At 46.1% G+C, this 12,565-nt stretch overlaps 2 protein-coding genes across 2 annotated transcripts; both read left to right on the plus strand.

Moving 5' to 3' along the window:
• Positions 1-1,570: 1,570 nt before the first annotated feature.
• Positions 1,571-6,479, plus strand: LOC147983432 (uncharacterized). The gene is made up of 5 exons (XM_087540725.1): positions 1,571-1,580; positions 1,679-1,776; positions 2,280-3,285; positions 6,119-6,322; positions 6,415-6,479. Exons 1-5 carry the CDS (start codon positions 1,571-1,573, stop codon positions 6,477-6,479), a joined length of 1,383 nt encoding a protein of 460 aa, XP_087396851.1.
• On the plus strand, positions 6,479-8,295 carry LOC147983433 (uncharacterized). Its single transcript, XM_087540726.1, has 6 exons — positions 6,479-6,483; positions 6,600-6,867; positions 6,904-7,032; positions 7,117-7,167; positions 7,853-8,017; positions 8,107-8,295. The coding sequence occupies exons 1-6, from the start codon at positions 6,479-6,481 to the stop codon at positions 8,293-8,295; spliced, it is 807 nt and encodes a 268-aa protein (XP_087396852.1).
• The last annotated feature ends 4,270 nt before the right edge of the window (positions 8,296-12,565 follow it).

Below are 12,565 nucleotides of genomic sequence, written 5' to 3' on the forward strand. Positions count from 1 at the left end.
ATCAAGTCTATCTATGAATAATATTTATACTTCTCTGAATTATTTTATGTATGATTGGTTATCTTTGCAAGTCTCTTCGAATTATCCGTTTGGTTTGGCCAACTAGATTGGTAGTTCTTGCCATGGGAGAAGTGCTTAGCTTTGGGTTCGATCTTGCGGTGTCCTTTCCCAGTGACAGAAGGGGAAGCAAGGCACGTATTGCATCGTTGCCATCGAGGATAACAAGATGGGGTTTATTTCATATTGCATGAATTTATCTCTCTAAATCATGTCATCTTGCTTAAAGCGTTACTCTTTTTTTAACTTAATACTCTAGATGCATGCTGGATAGCGGTCGATGAGTGGAGTAATAGTAGTAGATGCAGAATCGTTTCGGTCTACTTGTCACGGACGTGATGCCTATATACATGATCATGCCTAGATATTCTCATAATTATGCTCAATTCTGTCAATTGCTCAACAGTAATTTGTTCACCCACCGTAGAATACTTATGCTCTTGAGAGAAGCCACTAGTGAAACCTATGGCCCCCGGGTCTATTCTCATCATATCAATCTCCATCACTTTAATCTTGCTTTGATTTTTACTTTTCCTTTTACTTTTCACTTTGCATCTTTATACCAAAAATATTATATCTATCAGATCTCACTCTCGTAAGTGACCGTGAAGGGATTGACAACCCCTAATCGTGTTGGTTGCGAGTAGCTATCGTTTTGTGCAGGTACGAGGGACTTGAGCGTGGCCTCCTACTGGATTGATACCTTGGTTCTCAAAAACTGAGGGAAATACTTACGCTACTCTGCTGCATCATCCTTTCCTCTTCGGGAAAATCCAATGCAAGCTCAAGAGGTAGCACTCTGCCCCCTCCGTCGACGCCCTCCCTAAGGGGGGGCCCTGCCCCGACGCCCCCTTCTCCTGGCCCGACTCCGACCGGCCTCCTTCGCCACCGCGCCGACAACCGTCCGCCCGGCCCCGACAATCGTCTGCCAGGCCCCGCCCTTGCCTCGTCCCGTCCCCCTCCGACGTCGCCATCTCCCCCGCCCCTGCTGTCCTCCAGCAGCTTCGGTGCTGCTTCCCCTCGGTGAGCTCCCCCGCTCCCCGGTCACTCGCCGGAATTGTAGCTCATGCCGCTGTTGTGTTAGCTAGATAGACAAAATTAGTGTAGTGCAATTATTTTGTATGTTTAGTGCAATTTTAGTAGATAGAGAGAGAAATGTTAAAATTTGGATAGTTGAATGAAATGGATAGATAAGTAGATAAATTTCTAGGTACATCAATGTATGGATAGGTAGGTACATTTTAGTTTTGACCAAAAAATTAATCAATGCGGTAAAAATTTAATTTGAAGTATCATGATCATCTAAGTTTTTTACTTTATGTTTTGAATAATGTAGAATATATGCATTCTATCCTACAATTTGAGATATTGTTGAAATGCTACATGAGATGCGAAGTTCCAAAAAAATTTACTCGGTGGAATTTATAGGGTTTGTTGCGTCGCATCTCTCGATATGATATGTAGATAGATGTTTTGTGAAGTAGATAGATAGACAGATGTTAAAATTCAGATCATGGTTAGTGGTTAGTTCATCATGATGATATTGCAAAAAAAATTGAAGACAAAATTTTGATTGACTGAGATGTGATGATCTAAGTTGTTCTTTCGGTGGATTTTGCAGGCTTTGTGCTATCGCATTTCATTGGAGTGACCGTTGTACGACGCGTTGGTCCCCCTGAGCATCCCTCTGCTGTTCGACTACTTCCTCTACAGCCGAGGGTGAGCTACAAGTCCATCTCCTCCATTTTTTCATGTCACTAGATTTCATTTTCAAGTCAAGTGGCATAACTTAGGCGTCTCCCGTCCGAAAGGGTTGCATCGATAAATATGCATTCAATTGCATATTTATCACCGCGGCTCTTTTGGATTGTCCAGCGTTTTCCATGGACAGCCCGAGGATGTGTAGATTGGGTATGTTCTCCATGTTTTACCCCGTTCCGAGACACGATTTCGGCGGCGCCTCCCCATTGTTCTCCGGAGCACATTCTCTCGGCTATTTGCCGAGACGTGTATCTGGAGAACATCAGGGAGGTGCTGCCGAAATTTTGTCTCGGAACGGGGTAGGATGGGGAACGTACTCAATCTACACATCCTCGAGTGGGATTAGGACCCATCTTTACCTATTAGAGATGTAGGTGGATTCAACGCGGTAGAAACTGAAATTTTGATGTGATTAATTTAAGTGAGTCCTTAATTATGTTGTGTGGCTTGCATAAAAGCAGAGGATGGCAGATAATCAGTGGATGTACAGTGGTTTTATCCGTCGGAATCGAGTAACATCAGAGTGGATCGCGAAAACTGATGTGTATTTGAAGGAGATATTCCGTCGTCCAATGAGAATTATCACACCATGCCCCTGTGCGAGATGTGCCACACGTCACCGTAGAAATCAGACGGACATGAGTGAGCACCTTCGCACGCACGGATATATGCCAAACTTTGACATGCTGCCGATAAACATAGCCGAGCAGGACCGTGGTAGAGAGGAGGTGATGCGACAACGCATCGATGGATATGAGGACGACGGGGTCAGGGACATGCTAGATGATGTCATTGTTGCAGAAACATCAAATGCGACACCTTCAGAGAATGAAGTGGAGGAGCCGGAGGCAACCGCAAAGGCCTTCTTGGAGGTCTTGGCCTCGTCGAAGAAACCTCTTTATGCGGGTGCGAAAATATCTCAGCTGGATGCCATCTCGCAACTGATTGCAGTCAAGGTTGAGTACGGCTGTAGCCAGAAATGCTTCGAAGCATTCCTGGGAGTATGGGCTAACAGCCTCCCTGAGGGTCATGAACTGCCGAAAAGCATGTACGATACAAAGAAAATCATGAAGGCACTCTCTATGGATTATGAGAAAATAGATGTTTGCCCGAAGAATTGCCTTTTGTTTAGGCACGAGTATGCGGATGACAAGTACTGTAGGAAGTGCGGTTTGTCTCGGTACATTGAGGTGGTCGGTGAGGATGGTGAGAAAAAGCAGCTAACCATCCCCGTTAAGGTTCTTCGGTATCTTGATTTTATAAAAAGACTGCAGCGCCTTTTCATCACGAAGGAGTCTACCAAAATGATGAAGTGGCACAAGGAAGGTATAAGGTACAATCCAAAAAAAATCGTACATCCGTCAGGAGGGGAAGCATGGAAGTCGTTCGATGAAGAATACCCCGAGGAAACAGCCGAGGCTGGGAATGTCAGAATAGCCATATCAGGTGATGGGTTGAATCCATATGGTATGTCGTCCAATCCATACAGCTTCTGGCCTGTGTTTGTAATTCCGCTCAATCTTCCTCCCGGTGCCCTAATGCAATGGAAGACCATGTTCTTGTCGCTCATCATTCCGGGGCCTGAATACCCGGGGAAGAAATTGGGTGTGTTTATGCAGCCGCTAGTGGGTGCTTTGCACCATTCTTGGTACTTTCCGAGGTTGACATACGACCGGGATCTGCAGAGAAATTTCTTGATGAAAGTTTGGTTGCACTATTGCATGCATGACTTTCCGGCTATGCTCTATTCTGCGGATGGTGTACAAGTGGGAAGATGCCATGCCCAGTGTGCATGCAGGCTCTGCAAATGATTTGGCTGAGTAAGGGTGGCAAGTATGTAGCCTTTGACCTGCACCGACAGTTCCTCCCTCCAGACCATCCAGACAGGGAAGACAAGAAGAACTTCACGAAAGGCCGGGTTGTTCATGAAGTAACCGAGATTCCAACATTTTTGGGGGCAGATGTTCTTGCTTAGCTAAAAGCTCTCAAGCCTAAAGTCAAAGGCAAAGGCAAAGGCAAAGCCAAAGGCTTCGAGGGATATGGTGAGACGCACAACTGGACTCACATTACCCCCTTCTCGTAGCTTCCCTATTTCAAGGACCTCAAACTTCCTTACAATATTGATGTGATGCACACCGAAAAGAATGTGGCAGAGTCCCTTTTCCACACGATCCTCAACATTCCTGATAAGACGAAGGATAACGTTAAAGCTAGAGCCGATCAATTGAGAATTTGTGATAGACCACGCCTGAACATGAAGCCTCCCACAGGCGGTCGAAAAAACGGGTTCAAGCCAGATGCTGACTTTGTCCTTAAACCACCAGAAAAAAGAAGTACTTATCTGGCTGAAACAAATTTTGAAGTTCACCGATGGTTATGCATCGAATATAAGTAAGGGAGTCAATCTTTCAACGGGCAGAGTGACCGGCCTGAAGAGTCATGACTACCATGTATGGGTTGAGCGGATAATGCCGGTGATGGTTCGAGGCTATGTCCCCGAGCATGTCTGGCGAGTGCTTGCCGAGCTTAGCCATTTCTTCCGCATGCTTTGTGCTAAAGAAGTAAGTAAAGAGGTGATTGAAAAATTGCATAAGAAGGCACCGGAGTTGATAGTCAAACTAGAGAAGATCTTTCCGCCAGGCTTCTTTACTCCGATGGCACATCTCATTCTGCACCTCGCGAACGAGGTATTGTTGGGGGGCCTGTGCAGAATCGCTGGCAGTACGGCGCTGAGAGGCAGAACAAGCATCTCCGATGGAAATGTGGAAACAAAGCTAAGATTGAAGCTTCCATAGCTGAGGCAGTTATCCTAGAGGAGGTGTCAGACCTCAGGACATCATACTATCCAGACCATGTTCCCCATCTGCATAACAAGGTGCCTCGATACAATATAGAAGAGCCCAAGTATCAACCCAGGCTCGATCTATTCTCTTTTCAATGCAGGTTCGTGGAACATGGGCAAGGTGACATACGAGGGAGTGTTCTATCAAGAGCAACCTGATGATGATGATGTGGTTAGAAACGATGACGCTAGACCATTGGGTGATGATGATGTGGATCCAAACGTCGACGATGCACGGAATGATGGTGAGACCATTGTCAATGAAAATGACATACTTATGCTAGAAAAGTTAAATGAAGACGCTGACAACGAGGAAGAGCCTCCACCTCCGTCGGACAACGAAGATGATATGATTGATAGTGATGATGAGACGGACCGAGAAATAGGTTACAACAGTGATGATTCATATGGGTTCTAGCAGATGTACGTTTCAAGTCTTTTTTTCTATAGTTTAGAAATATGCCTTTTATGCATTTTTATTAATGTGTTTATTATCATGCCTTTTCCTTCATTTCATTAATTTACTAATTGATTATTCTCTTTTCAATGCAGGTTCGTGGAACATGGGAGGAGGGGAAGGCCGACAGCGTGGGTTTCCTACGCAAGGTTGTCGGCTTGCCTAGTCGGAGTGGTCGAGCACGTAATCCTCCCCCTCGGCTACTTGACGATGACTCCTCACAGGGAGGTCGAGGGAGAGGTGCCCCTAGAGGAGGAGGGGCGGGGGAGAGCCTCTAGAGGGCGAGGTGGTGGGGGGAGAGCCACTACAGGGGGTCACGGCCAGAAAGAGCGCACCCTCACCGACTTAGGGGTGTTGTCTTCGAGGCCCTCCTCTAGTGAGGTACACTCTAGGGAGGAGGAGGATGAGGAGGAGGAGGAGGAGGAGGAGGAGGAGGCAGACGAGGAGGAGGAGGAGGATGTTGGCGAGGGGGAGACAGGCGAGGAGGAGGGTGGTGACGGGAAGGGGGTTGACAACAAGGGGTGGCTGCATGGTAACGCAAAGCTACCAAAGCAGGTTCCTGCTACTGAGGAGCAGAAGTGGCTCATTGAGCCCACGGGAAAAGAGTAAGTGCCACTTTGTAATAATTTCATTATTTTGCTTGTCACATGCTTATTCCGGTTGTTATTTATTTTGCTTGTCACATGCTAATAGTTCATTCTTTTGCAGCAACTGGATATATTCTAAAGGGGTCCATATTCCCAACGGCCTCATCACCATCTTGTTGAAGTTATACTGGCCGGGGTTGTACTGTCCGGATCCAGTCAGGCAGCCAGACCGTCGGGTTTTGGCCACGAGCTGGGACCACTGCGAAGCGGCCCTCCACGCAGAACATGAGACCCATGCCAAGGCCGTGATCACTACTTTCTGGGTGAGTTCTCTTCAGAAGCATAAGTCCATTCTAGTTTCATGAATGATTTAACTCATGGCTTCTTCCATTCTTGTTTCATGCATGATTGTAGAAATTCTATCAAGTTCTTCCGGAGCACAGGGCCAGAGCGGACCAGATCATGCTGCGCCAATGCAAGAAGAAGGCCCGCCAGATGCAGTACGAGGTGCGCTATGTGGCCATGTCGACATACTATCACGGCGCTCTTGGTGTGAAGATGACCAAGGAAGAAGCGCGGAGGATGGGCATTACCTTGGAGAGGCACGAGTACTTGGCGGTAAGTATAACAGATTTTTCATTATGCTTTCACTACCTTGTGGTACATTTCACCGTTTCGTGTTGACATGCCATTATGCTTTCATTATGTAGGTGTGTCCAAATTGGTGTTATGGAAAAGACAAGTCCTGAGCGGCATTGGTGGATCTTTGGTGTGATGAGGCTGGAGCCTGGGCGGCTATGAGAATGAAAAACAAGGCTAACCGAGGGAAGGAGGGAGTACATGCTCAGGGAAACCGAAACCACTATCTCCACAAGGCAGTTAATGTATGACTAAGCCCATTAAACATTCTTCTTCTTCTATTTACCATCACTTTCTTATGTATGACTAACCTCTGTTTGGTGGTGCAGGAGGAGAAACTGAAGCGGCCGCTCTCACACATGCAGGCGTGGGATATCGCCCATACGCGGAAGGACCCCAAGCCTGGCGAGCCCAAGTACTACGGCAAGAAGACCGCGGGGAGGAAGAAGGCCTACTCCGAAGCATATCTGAAGTTACATCCTGACACACCTGACCCCATTGCGGCGGATCTGGACGAGAGGGCGGTGGTGAGCATGGGGCCCAAGGAGCACGGTCGGGAGGCGGTTCTCGATGTTGTGATCACTCCTACTATCTCCTACACACAGCTCCGTCGGATCGACCCGAGCCTGAGCCAGCGCACGAGCCAGCCAGTGACCAGTGCACGGTCGCTCTTTCAGGAGCAACACTCTGTAAGTATTTTCCCTCTTATCTTCATTGCTCACTTTATTTTCCGCGTTTAGTAGTTTTATGAGTTCCATCATGTCATACCGTAGGCCTACCTGGAGTACACACGCCAGGAGACCATGGCGTGGCATCTAAGGATGGCAATGGGTCGGGTTTGGATCGGGTTAAACAATCTCAAATCCATATCCATGTCCATGAAGACAGTCTTTGCCCGCCCATGAAAAAATCCATGGGTGAAAAATTGTGTCCATGTCCAAATCCGATGGATATCCATACCCATTGGATATCCATTGGGTCCTCTCGAGACATATAAATAAGACATAATACAATATTAACATAAACTCTTCCATTCTTCACCTCGTGGTAGGATAGGCTTCACTTATGGTAAATCAATATCCACTAACAACCTAAGATCATTTAGTATTTTTCTAACAGATGAGAATGACGAGTCATTTAAGAAGGAGGTAAAAATAAGGGAAGGGGTGTTGGAGTATGTTACAGAGGGGATTGAATGTCAACTAAAAAAAGTTATGATGGGGATTGTGTAATTTCATATGCATGTTTTAGATAAAAAAGTGTAAAATTGTTGTGGGACATATGACCGTGGGGCAGGGATAGAAGATTTTACCCCCATTAAGTCATACTATCGGGTCGGGTTTGGGTATATCCATGGGTACAAGATTATATCCATGCCCTATCCACGAACAATCGGGTCGGGTTTGGGCGCCGCCCATGGGCACAAAAGCATATCCAAACCCTATCCATTCGGGTCGGATATCCATGGATATCCATGTCCATGGATAAAATTGCCATCCTTGGCATCAGAGGCTTTATGGACACCAAGTGCAGAGGGATCGCCAGATGCAGCAGGCTTTTCAGGAAATGGCGGCCGGCAGGTGTCCTCAGTTGCAGCCAGCACAATGCCCTCCAGCACAACCAGTGCTGCTGGCCTTTGAGGAGTTTGTGGCACAGAATGCTGGCCCCTCACCGGTTAGTTCGTCCCCAATCTATTCACCCAAAGCATGTCATGCCTTTCAACACAGTCATATATCCCGTTAATATGTCTTTTCAACATCCAGGGAACAGGTGGATCTACCGTTGGCGGTGGTCTTCGCGGCACTCCCGAGACACGGAGCCCGACCACTCCGATCCACGGAGGCGGAGGTGGAGGCGGTCTTGGCGGTAGCGCTGCCGCTAGCAGTGACGACCTGGGCTTCGGCGGTCTTGGCGGTGACGACCTCCGCGGTGCTCGACGTCCTGGCGCTTAAGCCTTGTGTGTGGTGATGATGCTTGAGATGACTTGTGTGTGGTGATGATCATTTAGATGACTTGTGTGCTTCTCTATATGCTTATGCTTATGTGTGTGTTGATTGTGATGATGCTTATGCATATATTGTTGTGATGGTGCCGGATGATATCTCGTTCAGTTCTATATGTCTATTCCATGAGTTTATATATCTGCTGATATGTGCTGTTATTTGAATTGAATTGATTTGAAAACAAACAGGAAAAAGAAAAAAAATCAAATGCAAACTATGCCGACGGCTAGGCCGTCGGCATAGGGCTGGCATGAGCTCGCAGTAGCTGACAAGTGGCATCTATGCCGACGGCCTAGCCGTCGGCACAGTTTTTAAACTAAGCCGACGGCCAGGCCGTCGGCATAGATGCCACGTGTCAACTACTGGGAGCACCGGAGGAAGGAATATGCCGACAGCTAGGCCGTCGGCATAGTTTGAAACTAAGCCGACGACTAGGCCGTCAGCATAGCCCTGGTCCACGAGCAGCGTCTGATCGCCACGTGGCACACCTATGCCGAACTAAGCCGACGGCTAGGCCGTCGGCATAGGTGTGCCACATGGCGACCAGTCGTTGGGCAAACTTGACGGCGGCCGCCATTAGGCGTGAAGCCGTCGGCATAGATGTACGGCCCCCATCGGGAAAGCATCTATGCCGACGGCCTCCCTGGCTATGTCGACGTATATGTTGCCGACGGCCCTATGCCGACGGGGGCCGTCAGCATAGGTCTGTCCCGACGGTACTCAGGGATATGCCGACGGCCCTGGCCGTCGGCATAGGGGGCGATTCCGGTAGTGATGAACAGCAAAGAAGAAAAGAAGACGGAAGGAAACAGAAAAGGGCCATGAAAGAGCGCACCCACCAGCTGCTGATTTGTGTTGAGGAATCCACCAGCAGGCTGCTGATTTGTTCGTCGACTTCAACCTGGAGTTGAGCAAAGAGAGAAGGCTGAGGAGCCCGAGACCCACTCTTCCAAGCGACTTCAAAAGAATTGAAACCGTGTTGCTCTTCAGCAGACTTTTAGCTCGCCCTCCTCGCGGGGCATCATTGGATGCTGTGTTTCACTACTCATAGGTGTGAAATGTCATTTTCAGCAGGGTTTAATGTTTCTTCATAAGTGTGAAATGTCAGTTTCAGTGCGGTCCAATGTTTTTTTTATTGATGTGAAATGTCATTTTCAGCTCAGATTGTCATTACTTTAATGAGCTTCTCACTAAATGTTCCGCCTAATTTTTTTTATAAATTTAATGGATGTGACACGTCAGTGTCACTCGTGTCCCATCTAATTATTCCCATAAATTTAATGGATGTGACAAGTCCATGTCATTAGATGTTCCACCTAATATTTCTCACAAATTTAGTGGAGAGTAAAATGCACTCTGAGTACCTAAATTTATTGTAAAAAGCTTTTTATTTTGGTCATTGTACCCAAAAAAGACGACTTGCAATCACCAATACACGTTGTAGGGGCCATGTATGGTCACTATTTAAATTTTGTGTACCTATTTTGCGGGTGTGGGATGTTTTGACCGGTCTACGTCTCCAGGTGGCAGAAAGCTCATCCAATCTTGGTGTCTTTTGCAAAGAGCCCCCTCTTTATTATTTCATATTTGTGTCCACCGATCAATGTAGGGGTAGAGGAAGGGAGGCGAGCGGCGATGTCATCTGCGCAAGCGACTTGGGGGCGATCGACGTCAATCACCCAAGGAGAAGGTGGAGAGGCGGTGCGGCGGCCCTTCTCCATTGCCTGGAGGAAGCCATAATGGATGATGTTCGTCAGCGCGAGGGTGTTCCACCCCCCATTTATGGTAAGCCCTATGCCCTCTCCCATTTCCCCTATTCCTTATGCAAATTTACATTGTTTCATTTCGTTTTAGTGATTTGGTCGATGGTTTAGTCATCTTTAAGGGGGTATTGTTGATCGAGGACCAGTTTAGATGAAGATAAGTGTTCGGTTAGAGGTTTGATAGGGTTTTGTTCGTGGTTGCACTAGGGTTAATCTAATTTAGTTTGGGAACATATTTTGATGGATGCATGCTATGGATTATTTGTTTTGAGAGTTCACGCGACTACAAATTTCCTGTCAAGTTCAACGGGGGGTGGGGGCTATGTTCTTGGTCTAGAGGCAACATGTCCCATGTGAATGGCAATGCAATTTGGTATGATAACTTGCATGTTGATACTTGGTCACATCTTGTTGTGGAGGGTATTGTTGAGGAGATTGGGTATGAGATGGGAGTGAGGGTGATGGTCTTCTACTGTGTGGCAATGCTTTCAGTTAACATAACACTAGTAGAAAAACAACTTTTAGTCCCGATTCTGGAACCAGCACTGAAGGGTGAGGACTAAAGAGGTGTGGGGAACCTTTAGTACCGGTTGGTAACACCAACCGGGACTAAAGGATATTTTTTTTTTGAATTTTTTGGAAAAAATTGATTTTTTTTATTTTAATTTTCTGAATTACTTGACGATTTAGTCTTTAATCACCCCTCATAACTACTCAAGTGTACACCACTCATTCCAAATCGTCTAACTTCCCGGCCGGTCACCCATCCTCTCAATACTCCAGTCTGAGCACGCTTAACTTCCGAGTTCTATTCCCCCTAGTTTCCAAGTCAGCGCTTGTTTTCCTAACAATAGTAAGCTGTCAATCCTATTAACCCTCAGGAGTTTAGCTTGAGTATGAAGTCACACGTTTCACTGTTTGAGTTTGAAACTATTGTTTTAAAATACAATAATTATTTAGTAACACTAATATTTCTTGAATAAGTAGTTTGATCATAGTTTGACCAGATTTGACCAAAATTCAAAAAAATTGAAATGATTATTTAGTAACACTAATATTCTTCCTCTATTTACAACTGAACCAACACCAACTCCAACGGGGCGACCCATTTTGTCCGCGGACATAAAAATCGGCCCAACGCTTTGGTTGAGATCGAGGAGTACGAATGTTGGTTCATGACCTCCCTGTTTCCCTCTTTAACCTAACTTATTTCTGGTCTTTTATTTTCGTTTTGGCCCATTGGGCCTTTAGATCAATACCAACACGTGGATGTTGCCTAAGGTTTGGCTGTTCAGGAATCTAAGATATGTCGTCTGCCAGTATGGCCATGGTCACTTTGCATCAGCCGCACAACAGTAGTCACACACTCTCTTCTGCATTCAAACGACCCGCACGCTTTGGTCTCAACTTCTCTGTGCAACAAGGGCGTGGCTCGTAGCATAGGGCTCACTGTCCTAGGCGATGTTGCTTCCCACCTGCTCTAATCGAGCTTCATGCGTTACCTCCGCGTGCATCTCTAGCTGGGTGGATCGACTGTGTGCTGCTTTTGGAATATGGGGACTTTGGCGACCAAAGAGTCTATAACACCTCACCAGTGTTGAAACACACTCCCCCCCCCCTTTGACATTAGTCTGGCCTGATACGATGAGGGGAAGAAGGCAATCAGGACATGCCGTTACGAAGACTACTTGCGCAATTAATATGATTTTCAATTTTAATTGCAATCAATGCAATTAATAGTATTGTTTCTACTTCCTCTGTTTCTAAATATAAGTCTTTTTAGACATTTTAAATGGACTACAACATGCATCCGCATGTAGATATATTTTAGAGCGTAGATTCATTCGTTTTGCTCCGTATGTAGTCACTTGTTGAAATCTCTAGAAAGACTTATATTTAGGAACGGAGGGAGTAATGTTAATTGCAATAATGTTGTTTCCAAAATTATTGCAATTAATATGGTTTCCCAAATTAACTGCAGTTAACACAATTAATGAATAGTATTCCAATTTGTTGGTGATGTGATGATTCATCATTGGAGAGGCATCGGACGTTGGATATAGATGATGAAATGACTGCGAGATTGTTTGGATTCAACAAAATTATGTTTCTATAAGTTGTATGGCAGATTATTCTATGGTTCGTTTGTAGCCGATGTCTCATTTTTTCAAGATAGTATTACCTTCCTTCCATATTAATTGTCTTAGATTTACGTAGATATAGATGTATCAAACACAGAAACGTGTTTAGATATATCCGTATCTAAACAAATCTAAAACAATTAATGAGGTAGTATATCATAACATACTTTGGTACGTAGCAAAGAGAGGATCATCGCACATGAAGATGCTTGACCATGTCAAGAGTGCTAAGGCCACCGACGATGAGGCCAGAACCAGGACGCCTCCTGCTCTGACGGTCGGCGAAGCGAACGCCATGGCTGGCCATTCCCGTGC

This window comes from Triticum urartu, chromosome 2A (assembly GCF_056163025.1).
Source record: "Triticum urartu cultivar PI428250 chromosome 2A, HENAU_Tu73, whole genome shotgun sequence".
NCBI classification, from domain to species: domain Eukaryota; kingdom Viridiplantae; phylum Streptophyta; class Magnoliopsida; order Poales; family Poaceae; genus Triticum; species Triticum urartu.